Genomic DNA, 23,136 nt, shown 5'->3' with positions numbered 1-23,136 from the left:
CCTGGTTTAACGTTATATCTACCCTGCTATAGAACAGAAAAAAACTTCTTTTCACTAGAATAAGGTTAGAAGAAAAACTTTAAGCTACCCTTAACTAAACTACCTAACAAAAACAGGTATAGAAAGCCACGTTTAAAGGCATTAATGCTGAACACGCTACATTTAACATACTCCAGGACAACCTTTGCTACTAGGCTTTCAGATTTCACCATGACCTATACTAAGCCCTCTTTTTCAAGATTGATACCTATTAAAGTACCTTTAGCCTTTTCATCTTCTAGCTAGATATTAACTGGGATGAGACTAAGATCCTTGGCCGTAATATCCCTGTCAAGCATGTCTGTCTTGTCCTCTTCCTGTCTAGAGCCACCTTAAAGGCCAAGAAGGCCTATAGGGCTATAAAAGCAGAAGTCACAGTAGTTATCTGGGTTGTCTGTAAGCTCTGCAAAATGGTCCAGTCCAACAGCTCGCTAGTTAATATCCTTACAGACCACACAGTAACAGCAGGCATAGTAACACACACCTTGCTTAAAATGATGAACCTTAACAAAGCTAACCTAAAACTTGTGATAGTAGTAATTTACTTGTTATAATTTGAATTCTATATTATTTATATCCTAGGCAAACTTAATGTTATACTAGACGTATTGTTATAGTTACTTACGTTTAAGGGTGATCACTTTAAGGCTAAAACTAGTATAAAAGACGAATTAATAGACATTATAGTAGTAGTATACTATGCAGAGAATAAGATAGTTATTGACTAAGGGACTAGGGTCACTATGCTAGGAATCACAGATGATTTTAGAAGTAAGCTTAGACAAGGATACTAATAGGACAAAAAATACTGAAGGATTCTATTGTAACAGTAAGCAGCAGCTAGGAAAAACAAGAAATATGTCACTCCTGACATAGCCTAATGCAGGGACAGGGTCTTGCTGTGGGCTATTGACCATAGTCTTCTTTACCATATAGAAACAACAGGACGACAGTGACTCTGTATCCTAATCAGCTGTGAGCAGGAAGTACTATGACTTACTTATAACAACAAACACCACTTTAGGGAAGATAGGATGACCTATGAGCTCAAAGGCCTTCTTATTAGACAAAAGCAGGCAAAAGTTTCTAGCTACATTAAATACTGTCCTACTTGTTAGGAATACCAGAAATCAAGAAGAAAAACGCTAGGGGAATTACAGCCTATCCCAGTCTATATGACCCCTTTCCACATTATCACTATTAACTTTATTACCAATATGCTTAACATGCCGTTAGCAGGTACCTTCTAGTTAATACCAAATTGACCTAGGCTAGATATATTATATATAGTCTCTTGTCTATTTAGTAAACAGACATTACTAATCACAAGGTACATAACATATATGGCAGCAGATTAGGTAGTGGTTTTGGCTCAGATACTTCTTTTTATAAACTGGGGATTACTATAATAAATTATATCTGACCAAGATCTAAAATTCACTTCTATCATCTGGCAGAACATATTCACTGCTCTAAACGTTAAACTCCTCCTTTCTATGTCATACTACGTACAAACTAATAGCATAAACGAGAGAAAAAACCAGACAATAGAAATCGCAATCTGATTTCATACTACTATGACGCCAGATGTGCCTTAGACAAGGATACTCCTAGCTCTACAATTCAACCTTAATAACACTCTAGTATTCTCCATAGGATGCTTGCCTAATGAGGTAGTGATGGGATTTAGGCCAAGATTAGTAATCACACTGGTTACTAGCATAGAAGACAAGGGCACCTAGACCAGTATTAAAGTCCTTTGCTGTTTATACCAGGAAGAGGCTATCAGGTCAATTGACATCACAGGAGTAATAGCAAAAGATAGATATGACAAAAAGCATGATCTAGTTGATTTTCGATAAGGGGACATGGTTTACCTTTGCCTAGGAAAGGGATACCATTTGCCTGGGCATCTTAAGCGGAAATGGTCAGCAGAGCAAGCTGGTCCCTTCAAGATAGTTAAGATAAAAGGCGTTCTGGCTACTAAACTTGACTTCCTGGCTATATGGCGGGTTCACCTAGTAGTCTTGGTGGCATAACTCTGGAAACCAGCCTAGGAAAAAGATCCTTTTCAACAAGGAAGCACTTAGCCATAGCTAGTGGCAGTTAACAGTACAAGCAGAGAAGACATCTGGGAACTGGACAGGATTATCACACAACATATCCATTAGCTATGTAACTAACTTTGCGTTGAATTCCTTGTTAGATAGAAAGGCTTCACTGCCAAGGACAATAGCTGGGTCTTATGCCTAGAACTGATTAGAATGGCCCAAGAACTCGTGGATAAGTTTAAATCAGCCTATCTGATTAACTAAATAGCTAAGTATAGTAGAAGGAATATCTTAAGGCTTGACGGGGAAATCGTTACCGATATACCTACAAAATCTTAGATTGAAGTGATTATCCCTGGGCAGACAACTTATGAGTTACCCTAAGATATCCAGAGATAGTAGCAAGCTTCACAGGACCAACGGACACTGATAGACCTCCTGCACAGCAAGAAAGGAAATCTTTGGATGTACCTACCTTGTCAAGAGGGCAGAGCAAGAAAGGAAGGTGCAATAGGCGTGGGCGTAGGCCGCTAGCACCTATATCAGCTAATAGAATATTGCTTACCTCAACCTCACCTTTTCTTCTCTCTTCAGCCTCATAAATTTTTTTTTTGTTTTTTTTGTTTTTTAGATAGTTATTATCCCTATTAGATCCATTGATAACACTATTACTCTACGTAGTAACTTTAGTAGTAACCTTTTCCTTACCTTTTTGTTTTAATATTTTTACCTTAATAACAACAGACTTACCTTTCTTCCTGACACATTTACTGCTAAACCTAATAATAATTACCTAAGCCAAGGACAGCGGCAACGCCATCATTAAGCCTCTTTTTCTCACGCCTATTACTGATGCCCCTGGCGATGAGGCTGCTTGGCTGGCACCTGACAAAAACAACAACTTGACTGGCATCTCGATTTTTGGTGACCCTGCTGTTGGCAGAGGAGGTAACATCATGGACACTGGTGGAAGTCATGACGTGAACAAACTTTTTGAAGGCACCAATACTTCCTTTAGCCTAAAGGAGAGCCTTATTAGCCTTGGCAATAGAGACGACAATGGAGCTGATAACGTAGCCTCCCTGAGCAATGAGAATGACAGCTCTGACGACAACAGAGATGGCGACTCCAACGAGGAGGACAGTGACAATAAGTTTATCCAGATGGTCAACACTCCTACCCCTGCCTATGATGAAGCTGGTAGAAGTAACCGCTATAGCAGGGCTAGCAATTACTATTGTTTCCTTGAGGATGCTATCTTTGCCCTTGACAGAGAGATGGCTGCTACCTCTGATGATAAGCTTTGTAAGGAGGTACTCGTTATTTTTAATGAGTTCTTTAAGAAAAAATCCAAGCAAGAGAATAGTAACGCCTCATTTGTCACGAATAACGTTGTCCATGGTATTAAGGAAGCCTGTCAGAGAGCCTGGGATGCTAAGATGACTGGCGTATTAGGTTGGTTGGCAAAGCTACTATCTCACGCGCAGGTTCTGGCAGTACGTATGTTGCACAAGAACAGATATCTTGTTAAGTCTATTGGCAGATGCTTTGCTGAACTGCAGAGGTCAAGCCTAGCACAAGTCAGGGACACTAGATTCACCAGCAGGGCTACTGGCAGCACACCTGCCATTGAGACACTTCTCTAATAAAAAGAGGGGGTTATTACCTAGTAAGGCAAAGTTAAAGCTAAATTCAAGGACCTTATTGTAACCTATGATAAGGCTATTAACCAGCTTTACGTTAAAATTAAGGCCAAAAAAGACAATAATATCGCTTAGAATAATATAATTAACTAGTTGCATAGTGAACTTGCTGCCGAAGTTCATTGCAAGGTCTTAATTTTTACTAAGCTTGCCGCAAAATTCGAGGAGTTTAACGTAATGTTTAACAAGCTTAATGCTATTGACTATAAGACTAATATAGTGGTAGACCGGCTTTTAATTTAGGAGAATCAAAATAGCTATACTACTAACCCTGCTAACTCCCATGGCAAGGCTACCACTGGGGGCAGTAAGTTAAGCAGAAACGTAACTGGTAGTCGCAGCAACGGCAACCCTTGCCCGCCTGACGTTGAACCTCACGCCTTCAGCGCCAAGGGCGTTGCTAAAGCCCAGAAGGCCACTAACCCCTATGCCAAGGCCACCAAGAAACGTAACGCTCCTGGCGCTATGACCAGCACCCCCACCAAGAAGGCGCGCACTAACAAGGGCAAGGGAACAAATAGGCTGCTAGGGGATATGGATCTGTGAGGAATGGCGGAGGAAACGGGAGATATGACGGATTATACGGGAAGGCTGACACTAAGCGGGGTCCGGGACTTATGATCTTTATTGGAATTCATGGCATTAGGGCCATAGTAATAGATAGAGGATAGAAACGGATTTACTGATAGGATTAGCAAAGAAGAAGGTAGGTATAGCGATATTTTAGCTAGACTATATAGACAATGACCCTGTAAGATATTACCGGCACAGCAATATCTTAAGGCGGGGGGGGTATATGTTACCCCTGCTGATAGACACGGGAGGTCTACCACTATATAAGGTAGACCTCCCATAGGGTCATTAAGGGAATCAACTTCTTTCACCTTCATCTTCTAGATCCTATCTTTAGTGAAGCAGGTTCACTACATCAACCGCAAGGTCTGTCAGACTACACAATAGATCTGACCGCTCCTCTAAAGGACTTGCCCTACCAGAGGGGTAACACACTTAAAGAGCAAAAATAATCTAAAAAACAATAAAAATACTTTAAAGTATTTATATAAAAGTAAAGATTAATTATATAATTAACACTAGAAATAACTTTAACCTCTAGAGTATACTATTACTACTAATCTAAAGTAAGGTTTTAGTATAGAAAAAAAACAAGAGATAAACTAGACTATATAAAGTCCAGGCTATAAAAGGCTATATAGTAACAATTAAGATAATTAATAGTCCTATATAGTTTTATATAACATATATCAAACTATACTATTAAGATATAGTATAATTAGATTTAGATATTATATAACTTATTCCTTAGAAATAACTAAATAAAAAAAAAAGGCTAAAAAAAGGCTAAAAAAGGGCTATATAATAATTACTATATACTAATTAAGTATTTCTATCTTAAAAAAAAAAAGACTATAAAAAGTTAATAGAAAAGTTATAGCTTAACGTATATGCATAGCGAGTCGCCCATCATAGCGAGCCGCCCACTTTTCCTTAATTCTACACTCTTCACCTTCACAACAACCTTCCTCTACGTACGACCATGAGTTCCTCTTCAAATGAAAGTCGCATTATCCTTGCAATTGAAGCTATTAAAAAGGACCCAAAACTATCCGTTCGAAAAGCAGCTTCTATCTATAAGGTCCCGAGAACTACACTTCGCGACCGACGCGCTGGACTTCTACCACGACGCGAAACTCGTACGAATTCAATGAAGATGACTCAGGTGGAAGAAACTGTGATTCTTGAACGAGTTATTGACCTGATCGATCGAGGATTTCCACCGCGACTTGACGACGTACGAGATATGGCCGATTGTCTCCTTGACGAACGTGACGCGACGCGTGTCGGACCGCGATGGGCAGAGAACTTCGTACGACGCCAACCACAACTAAAGACGCGTTTTCGACGTAGAATCGACTATCAGAGGGCATTGGCTGAAGATCCTGCAATTGTGCAGGCCTGGTTTGCCCTCGTACGAAACACAATCGCGAAGTACGGAATACACGATGACGATGTCTACAATTTTGATGAGACGGGCTTCTTGATGGGAATGCTGTCGCACGCAAAGGTTATTACAACCTCTGACCGCCGTGGAAGGCCTCGTACGAAGCAGCCTGGCAATCGCGAATGGGTTTCTGTCATTCAGGGCGTATGTGCAGATGGCTGGGCGCTGCCTCCATACGTCATTGTTAAGGGCAAATATCACCTACTCTCATGGTATACCAATGGCCAATTCCCACCCGAATGGCGCGTCCACCCTAGCGAAAATGGATGGACTACAAATGAGATTGGCCTAGATTGGCTAAAACATTTTGAAAAGTGCACAAAGTCTCGCACGAAGGGTGTTAAACGGCTCCTAATCCTTGATGGCCACAACAGCCACAAATCCACCAAGTTTGACGATTACTGCAAGGAACACGGCATTATTGCTCTTTGCATGCCTCCGCATTCATCGCACGAGCTTCAGCCTCTTGATGTTGGCTGTTTTAGTCCGCTGAAGGCTTCATATGGCAAGGAAATCGAGAAGATGATGCGGATGCAGATTACGCACATTACTAAGGATGATTTCTTTCCTGCCTTCAAGGCAGCCTTTTTTACTTCAATAAGCAAAGAAAACGTACAAGCTGGTTTTAGACAGGCTGGCCTTGTACCATTCGACCCAGAAGCAGTTCTTTCCCGCCTGGATTTCAAGCCAAAGACGCCAACACCATCCAACTCATGCCCAAGCAGCCAGGGCTCCTGGGACCCAAAGACACCAACCACAGCACATGACGCCGTACGAAGCTCTGCTTCACTTAAGAAAAGAATCACTAGTCATCAAGATAGCTCACCAACTCATTTGTACGAGGTTGTTGATTTGCAAGCTAAAGGTATTAGCAAGTTAGCACACAAACTAGCTCTTGTTGAAGCCGAGTGCCGCGGGCTTCGTACGGCAAATGAGATACTAAGTAAGCGCCGGAGAGCTAAGAAAACCCAACTACGTCTTGGAGGGTCACTTAATACAGCTGAAGCTGAGGCAATACGGGTAGAAAAGGGGGTTGTTGATGCTGGAGGCGAAAACATGCGTCAAGAGGGTGCTCGTACGGAGGGGGGTGAATCGCGCGGGCGGCGATGTGGTAACTGCGGAAAGACTGGACATAATGTACGAACATGTCAGGTAGTTTGGGAGACCTCTGAAGAAGAGGCTGATGAGTAGTTTCAATTGATTTCGTACGATGTGGCTTAATTGACTTACACAAATGGCTGGAGGGTAGTGAAAGGTGGGCGGCTCGCTATGATGGGCGACTCGCTATGCATATACGTTAAGTACTTTATATAAAAAGTTAAACTAAATAAAAATAAATAACCTTATTAACTAAGGAGTTTTTATTTTTATACTATATAATCTAAAAAAGCATAACTATTTTTATATTTATAAGATATAAATAATATAAAAGATTAAGAACTTATTATCTAAGCTATATAAGAAGTTAAGACTTATTATATAAAGGTATAAGGACTAGGAGAAAGAAGAACTCTTAACCTAGGTACCTACTATCTAATAAATAAGCTAAAGGCTTATACTTACAATTAGACCTACCCTTATATAAAACTATAAATACAAAAAAGAACTTAGAGACATAACTTAGGTATATATATAATTAGATAATCGTTTAACTAGGACAATTATTATATAACTACCTAAGGAGTTAAAAGATAAATACCTTAAGAATATACTTCTCTATATCTTAAAACTACTATATAACCTAGTAAAGTTAAGCCTATACTAGTATAAAACCTATTCTAAGTATTATAAGAAAGATCTAAAGATAATAAAGTTAATATATAATCTATACTTACTATATATAATAGAAGGACTAGATACCTTTAGGATTATAGCTATATAGACAAATAATACACTTAGCTTTACTATACTTACTTTTTCTTAGAAAAAAAAAGAAAAGCTAAGAAAAAAAGGACTTTATATAAAACTAAAGACTACCTTATTACTTAATAATAAAATTAACTTTAATAAAAGAAAAATTTAATTATATAATAACTATATTACTTTTACTTAAAAAGGCTAAATAAAACACCTAAAACTTATTAATTTTAATATATATAATATATATTAGTAGTATATTTCTTAAAGGGTAAAAGAAGTATACCTTATATCTATTTATTAACTAAAGGTATTATATAACTTATTAACTATAGCTTAAACTAAGGAACCTAATAAGAAGAATATTAAAGCTTTAAATATATAACTTTAGTAGTAAATTAATAACTCTATATAAAGTCTTGTATATATTCTTCTTAATCTCTATTATATAAAAATATATATCTTTATAGATAAATTATTTATAAATAACTTAGATTTATTATTATAACTTAGATTTATTATTATACTAGCTAAAAAAATAGCTTATATAATAATAGACTTTTAGATTAAAAGAAATATTATATACTAGAGTTTAATAAAATATAAGAGAATTATATAAAGTATACTTATAAGTAAGTTATATAAGATAACTATAAGATTTAATAATAAGATATCTCTTAGTATAATACTTACTAAGATCCTTTATATATTATAACTTCTAAGGATTCTAGTTATTATCTATTTAGACTTATAATCTCTATATAAGTACCTTATATAATTAAGTATAATAGATAAAAAGAGGCTTATAATTAATATTATAAGTCTATATAAGTTATATAAAAAGAAAAAGATTTTAGAAGTAAAATAGATTAATAGAAAAAATAACCTTATTAATACTTTTACTAAGAAATCACTAAATTTAGTACTTAAATAATTAATTATAATAAATATATTAAAGATTTAAATTAAAGTATATATTAAAAAATTAAAAGAAAATACTTAATAATTAATTTATATAACTTTACTACTATATATTATTAATTATCTAAAAATAAGGTATAACCTTAAAAAGATATCTAATATACTTAACTACTACTAATTTTAATCTTAATATTAGATTATACTTCTATTATATCTATAACCTTTTTAAATTACTATATTATATAATTTATTTAATTATTATATAAGATTTTAAGAAAAAGAAGTTATATAATTACTTTTTGTTAATAACTATAAGGCTAGCAGAAGTGCTAAGAAAGCGACTACCCTTGCTAATGTTCTTGCTAAGCTTATTACTAAGCGTATAAGGCTTATAAGCATTAATAACGTTAAGAGCCTTGTAGTTGCTAAGGCTACTGTTGTTATCATCGTTATCATTATTGCCCAGGTTATTAGACAAATCAACATCTTGACTATAGTGGGTACAGTAAGCGCTATGCGACTACTAGACGCACTTGGCGCAGGTATTACCCTGAAAGGTAGGAATACAGGTATATTAGCGGAAGCGCAGGGAGTTAATAGTTACGTATTTATTGCTATAAACAATAGCTATATAACTATAAGACTAAACTAAGACTACAAGAAAGTAGTCTTAGCAGTAGATAATACTGGTAATAAACTGCTAGACAGAAGTGTTACTAGTGATATAGATCTTAATATTACGTAATAGTATGTTAATAATAAGATACTCCTTATTTTATAGTTAAGGTTAATATATAAAGATAAAGTAAAAATAAAAGTAATATATATTAATAGCTAAAGCTAATAAAAAAGCATAATTATTAATGTTACTAGTTAAAAGATAAAGCTAATAACTACTAAATATATTAGTATATATACTAATATTACTAAAAATTAAACTACTAGTAGTAATAAAAAATATAATAAATTAATTATATAAGGTATTATTAATAAATTAATAAAAAGAAATATATAAAAAGAAATCTTATATATAAGTAGTTATTATTAAAGTTAATTAAAGAAAAAAAGAAAAATTATTATTAATTAATTATATAAAAAAATAATATATATAAAGGATAAAAAAAAAATAAAAAAAAAATAAATAAAAAAAGTTTTAAATACTTAAAGTTATTATATAAAAAAAAAAAAATTATATTAATAGTAAAAGTAGAAATAAAATTAATAAGGAAAAAAAGAACTTTATTAATATATAACTTACCTATTTAACTAAGTAAAAAGAGAATAGATAGTTGCTTAGAGTTTTAATATTAGTGATTTATTATATAATGTAAGTAGCTTAACTTATAGGGTTATATAATAAGGTTATTAATATCATAATTAGTGTAACCTGATTAGATACTACAGGGAGTCATATAGTTATAAAAGAAAAAGTTGTGAGTGTTAGAATAACAGCACTAGCTGGTTATACGACACACACAACTCAAGGACACACATCATAGCAAAGGGCATAGACTAGATATTCGGCTCTCGGTTAACCATTAAGGGGATCAAAAGTATATTCATGCTGAACTGACTTAGGGACATACAAGATCATATACCTTATGTACAAAAAGCCAAGTCTTGTAGTTAAGAAGATAATCACGGAAAATATATCTTTGGTTCACCTTAACTTTAACCCGAGTACAATCGTACAAACGGGTTCTCTCAGGAAGAGAGAATCCATTCAACATTTTAAGTATAAAGCTACTTTAGCTAAGAGAAGGTTGTCGTTAAACAGGGTGTTCTTGGCACTAAGATGGGAACAGTTTGTTGTTTGATGCGTATCGATCTAAGTTGTAGCGCTTGGTGTGAAAAGTGGACAGGAATATTACTTGTTCGTGAGGTAAGAGAATGACTATTTCCGGGAATTTATAGGAATCATGTTATTTTCTTTAGACTATACTCTGAGCCAGGAGAAAGTTCACTAGTATACATCCTTTACATCTATTTCGCGCACTGCAAAGCAGACATCCGTTACTTTCAAAGTGAATGATAAGATTCGACCATATGATCTCATATCATTCTTAACTCGTTCATCAGTAGCTTTAACAGCTAGTAGTTTCAAGCGGTCGTCGTGTTGTACCCGATTCCTAACCCAACCGGACAGTTTGGCATGCTAGCTTGCCATGCCGCATTGTTCTTTGCGAACTCTGGCAAATACGAGTTGGTCGTGAATGACTGAAACTGGTCAGCTTTTTGTATCCTGCAAGAGAGCGATTCGAAGTAAAATCTTGTCACAGTAGGCAGCAAGAGCAATAATATCTTCAGCCTTTACACCGTTTGTGCCATCTGCAATTGAGCCTTGGGATGCGAGCTTCAAGACTGTAGTTGCCACTAAAAGAAAGTCACGTTTGGTCCACTCACACTTGGTAGGTAGTAGGAAACATCGTCGGAGGTATAATTCACTCCTAGAGAGCGCAAAACCGAAACCACTGAACCTGCGACGTAGTCAAGGAAGATTAGGTCGACCTTGGTTTCGTCCGAAAGCGACCCGTCGTCAGGGAAACTGCCATTAGCCTGGAAAAAGTCGGGGTAATTATATGTCGGTATCTCGCTGTGAACGGTGTCGTCTCCGTCGGTGCCGAAATCGTCACTCGTGGTGTAACCTGGGGTGATGGTCTGTCGACGGACAATGCGACCCCCGGCGTAAGAACGCTTCGAGAAATGATCATTCGTCACAGGCGGGTCGATACAGCTCTCCACGGTCGACAAGGCTGGGTTCACCTGACTGAATCCCAACGAGCTGGCAGTCAGAGAGCGCTTTCTCTTCGAGGGATAATTCCCTGACTCCAAACCATCGGTCACCTGGCGGGCGAAGGACCAGGCGACATCAGGGATGTACTGGAACCCGTCGGTGAACGGGGAGACGATGAATGATGAGTCGTAGTCGAACGGTCCCTGAGCAAGGTCGAAACGGATGTGCCCAGTATTGGCGATGATAACTCTCGGTGTCGATGCTCTTTCCTCAGTAACAATTGTGTCTGCGAGAGCTGCGGTTGTTAAAGAGAAGATGGATGCATTTGACATGAAAGGTGCACAGTCGATGCACCAAGTCTGAGGCGCACAGCCATACAGAGAGGTTAGATTCAGCTTCTTGCGGGTTGCAGTGATATTCTGGGACACGCTAAGTCCCTTGGATGTGTTGAATGCCTTGCCCTGGCTACCAACTGCATGGTATTCGAATGTCAGAGTGTTCCTGAGAATGCTGTCAGCTAGCTACACATCCAATGCCTGGTTTATCTTACCAGTCCAGGTAGCGGCGAAAATAGGTGATAGAAGAATCGCCAGTAGACAATGGAAGGCTAGAAGAAGCAGTCTTCGTTGCCACACTGATCGCCTTTTGAGAAGGATGAGCCACGCCCTTGGGATACAGCACGCCCTTGTAGTTGCTGGACTGGACACCAGTCATAGACAGCCAGCCTACAGTCTCGCAATACCTTCCAGATTCAAGACCAGTGGACTTATCGTCATATACTGCAAAGTCGCGGATGTGAGTGTGACCTCCGAAAAACTGGACAGGTGTGTCGGGTTTGATTGCCCTAATTGCGTCAAAAACGGTCTTAAGGGTGCTGCTGCTTTGCGTCTGCCGGACGGGATTGTGACCGATGACCAGGAAGAGGTCAATCGGCTCCATATAGTTGACGGCATTGAGAAACCAGGGCTGTGTGACCATGGTGGCGGCCTTGGTGACAACCGAAACATTGGAGTTGCCGGTGAAATCGAAAAGGACGCCGAAAGCCATGATTCTAAGGCCTGGGAAAAAAATTATTTGAGCCAAAGTCTTGGACAAAGAGCGCATATATACTCGTAAAGCATACCTTTCGGGGTAGTGAAGTATCTGTACTGCTTGCCAATGTATTCGAGCACTCCAGTGCTGGGATTGCGGATCTGTACATTGCTCGTCAAGTATCTATCGCCGTAGACCTTGGCAAACTGGTTGAAGGTCTCATATGCGATGGTGGACAAATACAACTCGTGGTTTCCAATGGCCATTACATCGTAATCGATATTCTCGAAAATGGGGTTTGATAGCTGGCCATTGACACCGGTACCGTTCGCATAGGACGAAACACCGGTAGCATCGCTGAGTCCAGCGCCATCATGCAAATCCTGGCTTGATCAGTATGGTCGGATTGAAGAAGAGTTCCGGGCGATCGTACCCCAGTGTCAACCACCAACAAATCAACATCCAGGTCATGGGCTTTCTGACGCATGTGCTTGACGAAGCTCACAAAATCACCCCAATCGGCGCCATAGTTCTGCTCTCGGATATGGCCTTCAAGCCTACGCAGTTGAGTCTAATTAGTATGGAAGCCTCCGGAAATGAAAAGGGGGCCTGACCATCCGTGAGTATCTGCATCACTTCTTGTCAGCATAAACTTGTGACGTTACTCGACCGTTGTACAGGTTAGGAATACCAGTGGTGTGAAGAAAGTTCAGTTGACCCCATGATAGAGGCCCACGAGGTTCGTCCACGGCTGCTTGAGCATCAGGTTGCGCACGGCGGACATTTCGGGTCAATACGACGTCCCGCTCGGGGTGCTCGCAGCTTTCGCAAGCCAGGGCGGCTGGGGTGCCAAAAGCGAGGGCAAGCAAAGCCAATGAGCAGTTTCCGAGACGCATCTTGAGGCAATTGGGAATACTGGCCAAGGAAACGACTGATGCAGCGGTCGGACAGCTGTGACCCTACCACCAGCAAATACAAGCGGCTTCCGTGCATACTGCCAAGCTTTTAAAGAGACGCGTTCCCGCGTAACCAAGCCTTTTCTGCACATGGTCTTCTTCTCACTACCGCGCTGACGCGGCAAATCATATCCGTGAGCGAACAAAATTGCATCACTATCTTGCTATTGACCAAAGAACAAGATTGCCCCAGCACGTGGGAGGGCTCAACATGCATGACCATTAAGACCGAGCTTCCCTTTGTTGTCTAGCGTGACCGTTATCCGCCCCCATCGAAATTTGAGGACCCGCAGCAGATCTTATATATTTGCCGGTATAGCCGATGTTGTCCAGTCAGCGGCTACGATTGAGCCCCGGGATACTACCATTGGAAGCTTTTTGGGGCAGGTCTCAATGCCTAGCTGAAGTAAGCGGAGCTGATCCTACTGCTGAAGAAGCAAAACGTGCGTTGAATTGATGCGCAAAGTCTGGAATCCTAAAAGTGCAGCCAAACCAGGTAGTTGGTTCGGCAGAGAGCCGCCCCCATGAACCAATTATCGCAGCAGGCACTCACCCCTCTACCAGCCTAAACATTTCGATACAAGACTCTGAAATCAAATGTTCAGAGACGATCCCAGCGGTTGTCGCAGGCAGAAGGTGACAAAACGCATTATGATTGATGCATCGTGATTCGGACACTCCACTGTGTAAAAAAGAGGTTTTGATGGGCGTCACAGTACCCATCGAGTGTTGGAACACGGCCACAAGCCTCTCCGCCTGTACGAGGTAATGTTACCAGGTCAACTGGAAAGGAAAAAAACAGCCACTCTTGTGAATCTTGATTTGGAAAGAATTGCGGGATAAATTTTGTAGTTGGTTTTATTTTTCTACTCTTACAATACCCTGATTTCAGCATTGGAACTGCACACATTTTACCGACCCCAATAATATCGCAAACCTGTCAATGGAACAAACTTTAGCTACTGTCCACGTTTGCGATGGGGTTGAACGACCAGTCCGCCACCTGACTCATCAAAAGTTTCGCCAAAGTTGACCAAAGTCCTGAAGTCGAGAAACACATAGCAAGTTGAATGAACATGCCATCGTGCGGTTGTGGGCCTCATTTGACAAGTACGAGATTCCTAAAGTCGCGACGCCGCTGCGAAGTGCCTGAATCGTGGTGCGAGGGTACTGTCGTGCTTCTTCACCTATACGAGTCGCCTCTGCGTCTAGGGATGCTCGACTTTGGTCTGCTGTCCGACGGGACACTACCTAATATACCCGCTTCCATTTCACTACCGGCTCCAAGTCTCCATCGTTTAGCTTTCACCGACGCAGAGATTGATCAAGCGGGACCGCGTGCATCCGCGGCTGTTCTCTGCATCGAGAGTTGAGGCCTGGAGATCTTCAGCGAGATCCTTGCCCTCGACGCTACGGAATACGAGACCAATGCGCCGTGCACCTTCAATTCTGTCATGGGCATCGTGGGTATCTTTTTCTGGGCCAAAGTCCGCTAGGAGACAGCCTTTTCAGCGTTCAACTATCCCATCTCGCGCGTCATCGTTGTAGCGGCGCCTTCCCTGTTGAGTCTTATCGGACGCAAGGACTTGCATGCGACGAGCATATGCCAGTAGGCGTCAGCACATTTGGCCGTCAGCCTCATGCTGATAGCGACGTGGCCGATGATGGAAAGCCAATCGTGACGTGAGCCGATAGGCGAATTCCTGCGGATATGATTGCCTACCAGACATATAATGACGGTGATGCTGGAAACTCTCCAAAAAGGTACAGCTCAGGGGAGACAATGCTATTCCCGCCGATATTACAATTGACTGATAGTATTTGGCGCTTCTGTTCGAGTCGCGACGATCTGAGTAGACTCCGCGGTACTCACTGGCCACGACTCCTCCTGTCATGAATACGCTCGGCGCCCTTGTTGACCAGTGGCACGGGGTCGTTATGTTCGCCGGACCATCTATAGTCTAGTACGGTGACACCCCAGCCAGTGCTAGCGGCGCCCTGGGAGGCAGTCTCGTTTGCGCCCCGGCTCCATAGGTGTGGTTCCACCACGTCTCTCGTCGTCTACCATTTGCGACGTAACCCTGGCATTCTTCAAGATCGCAGTCTAGTTCTACATGCGCCTACATGAACCAGGGCTGTTTCTATGACTGTCGTGATTGGGACATGGCCCACACAACCGTCTTGTGTGTTTAGTGCGTGCGGACAACTTGTATTATAATCCCGCCTAGGCCTAAGCGCGCCGCGACCGTGTTAGCCGGGTCGAGGAGCAGCGCCAGGGCGAATCGAACACCGCTCGCCTTTTCTCTATTAGAAGAGCTTGGACTTTTATCTACGAGCGCATCGAAATATTTGCACTCATAAGTCTAGACTGGACAGCAGACTATGGAACACCCCAGGCAACGCACTCAACACTTCTCATGATTCGTTCAGAGGTTGGGCGTAAACTAAACACCAAATCTGGTCTTGGCGCCCCTTGCAATATGGAGCTGGCGTTCGGCACTTTGTTCTCCACTGTCGAAGTTGAGGCTCTGTACGAAGCTCACCTCAGCTTCGTTATGACGAAGGAATGGACTTCGGATGATGGGTTTAAGCTGAGTAGTTATTTAATTATCAAACCGCGTCCAGCTGTCGATATAAGGCATGAGGGTCCAAAAACTGGCAAATACGTCAAGAGTTTGGGTGTTGTAGACGTGTACAGGCGGATGAACTTCTAGTTCAATCCAAGCGTCGAGGCGATCAACACATTTTCCCAGCAGGTCCTCGACACTATCAGGCTCGAGAAGTCCCTCGTGTCAAATGCTCCTAGCCTACGCCCATGGGGTGAGGCATGCTAAGGAGCCTGGCAATGCGCGGACTAAATCCTGGCTGACCCTGCACTGTTGCACGTACATCAGTCAGTTGGATTCACCTGTATCAGTGTAGAGCTTGGTGCACCGTCGCTTGGTTGAGATGTTCTGAACAGCTCTTAGCAATTTTTCGCTGACTAACAATCTCCGTCTTTCCAATCAGCGGCCCAGACCTACCTACTCCAGCTGCCTTGCCTCGAGAGTGAGCTGATTTGACGCGATAAAAAGTCGGTAATCGAACGATGGGAGAGAAGAGTCAAGAACCCGGCAGAATCCAGAACCGACGTCGCCTGACAGGTTGAAGCGTTCCGTTGCCAATCACGAAGGATGGATCCGTCAGCGAGCAGCGACCGGAATTTCAACCTTTTGGTATTGGCCAAAGATCAGCCCCATACGTTCCCAGCAGCTAGCCAGTCACAGACATCAACCCAGCCCGCGCCATGTCCCCTTTCGGAATCACCCCGCATGCTCTCACGGACTCCCCCGCATTTCGGCTGCCAGGCGTGGGAATTACACTTACCCATACCACCACCACCTCCTGGTTCCGGGTCTTTGTTTCTCCCGTAGGTGGACGAGGCGTGCAAAGGGAGCTGTGGCGGGGGAGACTGGGAAGGTCGACCGCGGGGCACATTGAGCGAGGCGCGAAAGTTTACCCCGTAACCCCAAGGGACGGTTACCCCTAGTCAAATTGCCGAACTCTGATGCCGCACTCGATGCCGCACATTGTTGCCGTATCTACGGTGGTCATACGATTCATGCCCACAATTCATGGCTCGTGGCCCCTAGATCCGGAGCTCGGAATGCGTACTTAATGTCAGGGTCCTCCTCTTCGTTCGCATCTAGTGTTCTCACTCTTGTATTTTTGATCTCCAAGTGCTCTCCCTGCTTCTCGTCTCAATCGCAGCGTCTTACTCCTGTAACTTCAACAAGATACCCTGAGCCCAATCATTTCCATAAATCTCCCCTTGAAACATTCTCACAATGGCCACGAACGGAACGAACGGCGCCAACGGAGTCGACGGCAAGAAGAGCAAATTCGACCCCAACTTCACACAACATGTCATCGACCTCATGAGCCCCGAGACGAAGCCCAGACACAGACAGGTCCTCGGCTCTTTGATCAAGCACCTGCACGACTTCTGCAGAGACGTTGAGCTCACACAAGAGGAATGGGTCCTCGGTGTCAACTACATCAACTCTATTGGCCAGGCCTACCAGAAGAACCGCAATGAGGCATGGAGAGTCTGTGACATTCTGGGCATTGAGTCGTGAGTTACGCCCCCCAGCCTCACCTCCCTCCCCCAAATCGACAATCGTTACCCCGCGCCGCTCTGCCGGTAGCAGCACTCTTTTTGTGATCACCCGACCAATGGCTAATATTTTATCCCCCGCATTCAGTCTCGTCGATGAGATCAACCACACTGTCGAAACCGACTCTGGCGTCGCCCCCACATCCTCGACAATCCTTGGACCCTTCTGGTCCCCCGAAACCCCCTTCCGCGACCTTGGCGCCTCCGTCGTCCAAAACATGCCCAAGGATGGCCAGCTCACTTTCTTCCACGGTGTCATCAAGGACGCTGAGACGGGCAAGGGCATCCCAGGAGCCGTCTTCGACATGTGGCAGGCCAGCACCAATGGCAAGTACGACGTTTTCGACCTTGAAAACCAGACGCGCCACAACCTCCGCGGGAAGTTCAAGACGGACGAGGAGGGCAAGTTCTGGTTCTACTGCCTCAAGCCGACCGAGTACGCCATTGACACCTCCGGCCCCTCGGCCGAGCTGCTCCGTCTCATGGGCCGCCATCCCTACCGACCCGCGCACATCCACATCATGGTCACCCACCCGGACTTCATCGGCGTCACGGCTCAACTCTACCCTAACGACGACCCCTACCTGGAGACCGACACCGCCTGCGCCGTCAAGCCTGACCTGCTGCTCGACTTCAAGCCTGTTGAAAACGAGCCCAAGGGCGCCACTCTCGACGTCGAGTACAACGTTCGCCTAGTGTCCAAGAAGTACAAGCCGGATTCCAAGATGCTCATGGAGAACGCCAACCAGAACAAATTCTAGGCTGTCTTTGGCATAAGATTTGTTCCGTCATTTTTTGTTACACTCAGCGATGAGGAATTTTGTGTATACAGCAGCTGGGGATAATGGTTTGGGGGCGCATCTCACTCCGCAAACCGGAGGTTTCTGTTTTCCGTGTATCACGCATTGCAGGCATGCAACGCACTACGAATGGCGTCAGTGCAAAAATGTGGCCCATAGAAGGCCCAGTTTTCTCCGCACGAATTAGAAATTGATATCTGTCCAAGTTGATTCGGTAGAAAATCGCGGTACTTTGGTGACTGGATGAACCCCGCGTGTCTTTTGTTCTTTGTCCTCACTCCACTTCCGGGTTTGCTGAATGAATCTGATTTGCGCAGATGAAGCGAAATGCACGACTTGGCGATGGCCTTGAGTCTCGGTTTCTCTCCTGGTTACTGCCATTTCGAGCGTTACCAGTGCCATCTTGGAAGGTTGTGTTATTCTCGAAGAGAGAAGGGTGAACTACTTGGCCAAGAATCTCTGATGGTCTCTGCGTCCTCGAGGTTCTCCTCCCCCTCCCCCACTTGCTGGGTTCCTTCGGAAATCCTCGGCTAGGCACTTTCTCATTCTCTAGGGACGATTCTTTTCCCGACTCGAAATGCCGTTGGGGACTGGACAAGGTGGGACATGCGTAGTGGGTCGCGATCGGCACTGAGAAGCGGCTTTGGGACTCATGGTATTTCTAGAAGCCAGAGAATGATGGTTGGGTCATGCAGAACCATGCCATCCGAGATGCACTGCTCTGTATTGTACCTTACTATGGTGTGATGGGTAAGTTTTTTATCCCCCTATTGTACCGACCCACTTGGTGCAACCCCCTGCGCCGCTGATGGCTGACCTAATCCAGATAGCATTACTGTCTCTATGGCCTACCCTAGTATTTTGTATGCATCCCATTAGCCTTGATCACTGCCTCACAGCGATCTGGCATCGAGACTAATAGGTCATACAAAAAGTCATCTGGCAAGGCGTCCCAGGCCTCCTTTACCCATACCCGCAGCTGATCTCGAGAAGGCTTCTCGATATGCCCATACTTCTCCTCAAGATAGTCCTTCATCCAGTTCCAGCACATCTCAATAGGATTTAAGTCTAGCGAATAAGGGGGCCACTCCATAATAGTTACGCCCCTATCCTTGAAGTCTTGGATTGTTGCTTGTGCTGTATGGCTTGGGGCCCCGTCTTACATAAGGATAAGGTTATCTCTATATTGTTGATAGTATAGTCGAATCTAGCCGTCAATAATAGGGACAGTATGCTGCTAATAGGCCTCAGCTGTTATTGTGCCCCAGTCCTTCTCCCAGAGCACGCCAGGCCCCTTCTGGGAGCCCGAGAAGCAGCCCCAAAACATCCAGCCCTGCCTGCGTTGATGCTTCTCGATAATGCAAGTTGGATCCCATTCCTCTCCTTGCCGGCGAGTAACGTACTGCTTCCGATGATGCCCGCCTGTCATCCAGGTCTCGTCCGTCCATAAGACAGTCCTCCATTTCTCGAGTGTCCAGTTGACATGCTCTTGAGCCCAGCTGAGGCGCTATTAGCAACTTACTTTGGAGATTAGTGGTTTCTTTTAGGCGACTCTTCGATAAAAGCCTAGGCAGCAGAGGGTTAACCGGATCGCGTATACTCCAAAGCAAACGTTAAAGAGAGTAATAGATAATTACAGAAAGGTTACTCGACGTCCTATCTTTAATGAGGTTACGTACTCAACGAGAAGGGTTTCTTAATGTGTATTAAGCTCTCGTAGGCAGCCAGAGCGGGCACTAACAGCTGCAGACTTAGCCCGTATCGCATGCTTGACTTAGCCTACTGTAAAGCCAGTCTGACGAGCAATTACTATAGAGCCTAGACTAGCGTCTATATACAGCGTACGTATACGTATACGGTCTTGCTCAGTCAAGTGCTTTGTATGGATATCTTTCGGCCGGCGGTCCATGATGGGTGGCGATGGTGTAGTTTGGCTGGTATCCTTGATGAGGGGAAAAATCAGCAGTTGGGAAGAAAAGTACCCAAATGTTGCCTAAGCCCAGATTAGTATGGTCTGACCATTGATGTGGACCCGAGGTACCCGACAGGGGTAAAAAACTTTGGCCTGACACCATAGTACATTTGCCACCTAGGATGGCTACAGATATTATGCATGGATGTGCTGGTCCTTCGGGATGCGGGCGCTAGAGGTGCGTAGAAAGCATGCAATTTCCCCCCATCAATACATCTTTGGGGGTGAAATGACCACCCAGCAAGTCGCAAATGTTTTCATTGTATGCCAAGAGCTTCTCGAGTCCCAGATTTGGTTTTTTTTCTCGCCTAAGCAGTAATCTTTTCAGGACTGATCCCTTTGGAAACCCACATGTAAACACATGAACATAAGCCCCAAATACGGGTGATTTGAGCCGGCACATATACAACTCAGTGGTACGGAACAAGAAATGTACTGAAGTCTGTGGATGCCATACTCCAGAAGGAAGCGGAATTTGTTCCCATCTATTCTAAGCTGATGCCCCACAGGCGCCTGCTTCAAACTTGAGAACCACACAATCTGGCTGTAAATGTTTCCTTCCGACTCGACTACTGCCAGGCTGAGGTCGCATCTCAGCTGGACCAGCACGCTCGTTACGTGAGACCTCCCTGCTACTTCCATGATACCTTGTAAAACCTAATAATCTAGCTCATACCTTAATTGAGGGCAGATTATCATCGTGTAGCTCTTCGCGGCCATCACGAAGACTTACCAATCCCAAGCCTGCCTCATACTTGGAAACTCTTTGCTTATAGATCAATGAGTATTATCCCAACCGGGGTTTTTTTTTTTTTTCAATCGTATCGGAAAAGGTTCAAATATTAATCCTATGGGCTACTTTGCGAGGAATTCTAAGTACTGGCTGGCCTTACTTTCTTCTCATTTTTGCGGTTATGGCCTACGCGACGCTTTGTAAATGAATTTAGGCTTGATTGTCTTGGTCACCAAGATAGTTCAGCTTTGAGTTGATACAGTCAAGTCTGTTTGGGCAATCAAGATCACCTCAACGTTTTGCTCCGAGTGGCCCAAGTTAATCAACAAAAATGAGGATTAACTGTGGTTGACTTGGAGTTGTCCCAAAGCTTGACATGGTGAGGTTCCTTACCAATCAAAGCGTTGTAATCACACAGAAGATCATCCTCGAGCCACTTGGTGATTCAATTAGACCGAATCAACAAAGGGCTCGATCTTACGAACCGAAATCGTCAAGGAGGATTGTTCTCGGATTCTAGCCAAGCGAGTCGAGCAATGACTCAACCGGCGAAACCTGTCGATTAAAATGGAGTCTTACACCCAATTTACTAGGTAAACATGTACTCTCAAGATGAGCAATGGTCCAATCAGGTTTGCATCCGCCCGTGACCCCTGTGAGGTGAGAATAGGTGTCACCTCTCAAAAAACTCAATTAATCTAACTACTAACCCAGGCGTGGAGAATGGGGGACCTAACCTGCATTAATAAGCCGTTTTCACTGTGCGTTCCGGTCTCCAAGCGGGGTTTAGCTGTGTCATATGTGATTATCGAGCGGTGACGTAGGTGACATTTGTAAGCGCGACTACCTACTATGCAGGGAGTTTTCATCTAATGCTTCTTTTCTAAAGGGATATTATCTTCAGGTGGTTTAAAGCACCTCTCGGTTCATCGGAATTATCACTTTTGAGAATCCATCAGTCTGCTCTTGAGCCAAGAACATTCGAAGACGACGTAGATATTAATCACCCCGAGACAAAACGGGACTTTGTGGCCCTATTACATTTCTAATTCAACTTAAGTTACAACAAAATGGGTCTCGAGGGGAAAACCGTCCTACTGGTTCGGATTGATTCCAAAATACTTTTTTCTACCTTACGTGCCTGAACTGACGTGTTTCAGACTGGTGCATCAATGGGCATTGGGGAGGCTATTGCCAATGCACTGGCTGCCAAAGGCGCAAACCTCGTACTTCTCGCACGTTCAAAGGTAAGCCCACTCAGATTCTTGAGTCGCAAATCGGAGAATTTGATTTGAATCACTTTGACTTCAACTAATACTGCCTAATTTTAGGACAGATTAGAAGTTGTAACTCAAAAGTTGTCAACTTCGTACCCTGGCACTAAGATCACCTACCGTGCCGCCGATGTTGGCAGTTTCGAGAATGTAGACAAAGCCATTGCTTCTGCGGTTGAGGAGATTGGTGAAATCAATATTCTCATCAACAATGTAAGGGCAGCTGCTTCAATCTAATGAATGTGCAGATTCTCTGTGCTGTTGAAGCCGCGAGGAAACCGACTAACCGCATTCCTTAGGCCGGTCTTGCCCTTGGAGCTCCCGCCAGGTTCAACGAACTGGAGATTGAGGATGTCATTACAATGTCCAACACTAATATCAACGGTACCATGTTTGTCACCCACTCAGTTCTCAACAGATCCATGATGAGGCAAAAGCCTGGCAAGGGCATCATTCTTAATGTCACTTCCACCACCGCGCTCGAAGCTCCGCCATTCCCGGGCGAAGCTGTATATCACGCTAGCAAAGCCTTCCAGGAAGGCTTCACAAACTCTCTTCGCAATGAACTAGCCGAGACCGATATCAAGGTCCTAGCGCTTAGGCCGGGTGTCGTCGCAACGCACTTCCACACCCAGCGTGTTGGATTCGATAAAGACCAGTATGGCTCCTTCGTTGAGGGTTACGAGTAAGTAGCACGGAATCCTCCAAAATAGATTAAGTGCTCTATATTGACATGAAGTAGCCCGCTTGTCGCAGAGGACGTCGCTCATGCCGCTCTTTACATGTTGGACCAGCCCGAAAAGATCTCTATCAAGGCTTTAGACGTTGTTCCCACGGGTTCGCAAACCTTTTGAAGTTCTTCTAGCTGCCACTAACCTGATATCTTCT

At 43.4% G+C, this 23,136-nt stretch overlaps 3 protein-coding genes across 3 annotated transcripts; 2 read left to right on the top strand and 1 right to left on the bottom strand.

Annotated features, from left to right (window-relative positions):
- Positions 1-10,964: 10,964 nt before the first annotated feature.
- On the bottom strand, positions 10,965-13,253 carry ColSpa_04677 (secretory component protein SHR3; the record flags this gene model as incomplete). The annotated part of the gene is made up of 5 exons (XM_049270889.1): positions 10,965-11,826; positions 11,876-12,383; positions 12,449-12,740; positions 12,791-12,914; positions 12,994-13,253. The coding sequence occupies 5 exons, from the start codon at positions 13,251-13,253 to the stop codon at positions 10,965-10,967; spliced, it is 2,046 nt and encodes a 681-aa protein (XP_049126846.1).
- Positions 13,254-17,140: 3,887 nt separating this feature from the next.
- On the top strand, positions 17,141-18,230 carry ColSpa_04676 (catechol 1,2-dioxygenase; the record flags this gene model as incomplete). The annotated part of the gene is made up of 2 exons (XM_049270888.1): positions 17,141-17,427; positions 17,558-18,230. 2 exons carry the CDS (start codon positions 17,141-17,143, stop codon positions 18,228-18,230), a joined length of 960 nt encoding a protein of 319 aa, XP_049126845.1.
- Positions 18,231-22,171: 3,941 nt separating this feature from the next.
- On the top strand, positions 22,172-23,102 carry ColSpa_04675 (serine 3-dehydrogenase; the record flags this gene model as incomplete). Its single annotated transcript, XM_049270887.1, has 4 exons — positions 22,172-22,221; positions 22,311-22,461; positions 22,548-22,933; positions 22,991-23,102. The coding sequence occupies 4 exons, from the start codon at positions 22,172-22,174 to the stop codon at positions 23,100-23,102; spliced, it is 699 nt and encodes a 232-aa protein (XP_049126844.1).
- Between the last annotated feature and the right edge of the window lie 34 nt (positions 23,103-23,136).

Source organism: Colletotrichum spaethianum (genome assembly GCF_022836535.1).
Source record: "Colletotrichum spaethianum MAFF 239500 DNA, contig10, whole genome shotgun sequence".
NCBI lineage: Eukaryota > Fungi > Ascomycota > Sordariomycetes > Glomerellales > Glomerellaceae > Colletotrichum > Colletotrichum spaethianum.
Note: the sequence above shows the minus strand (reverse complement) of the source record. Positions and strands in the feature narration are given on the sequence as shown.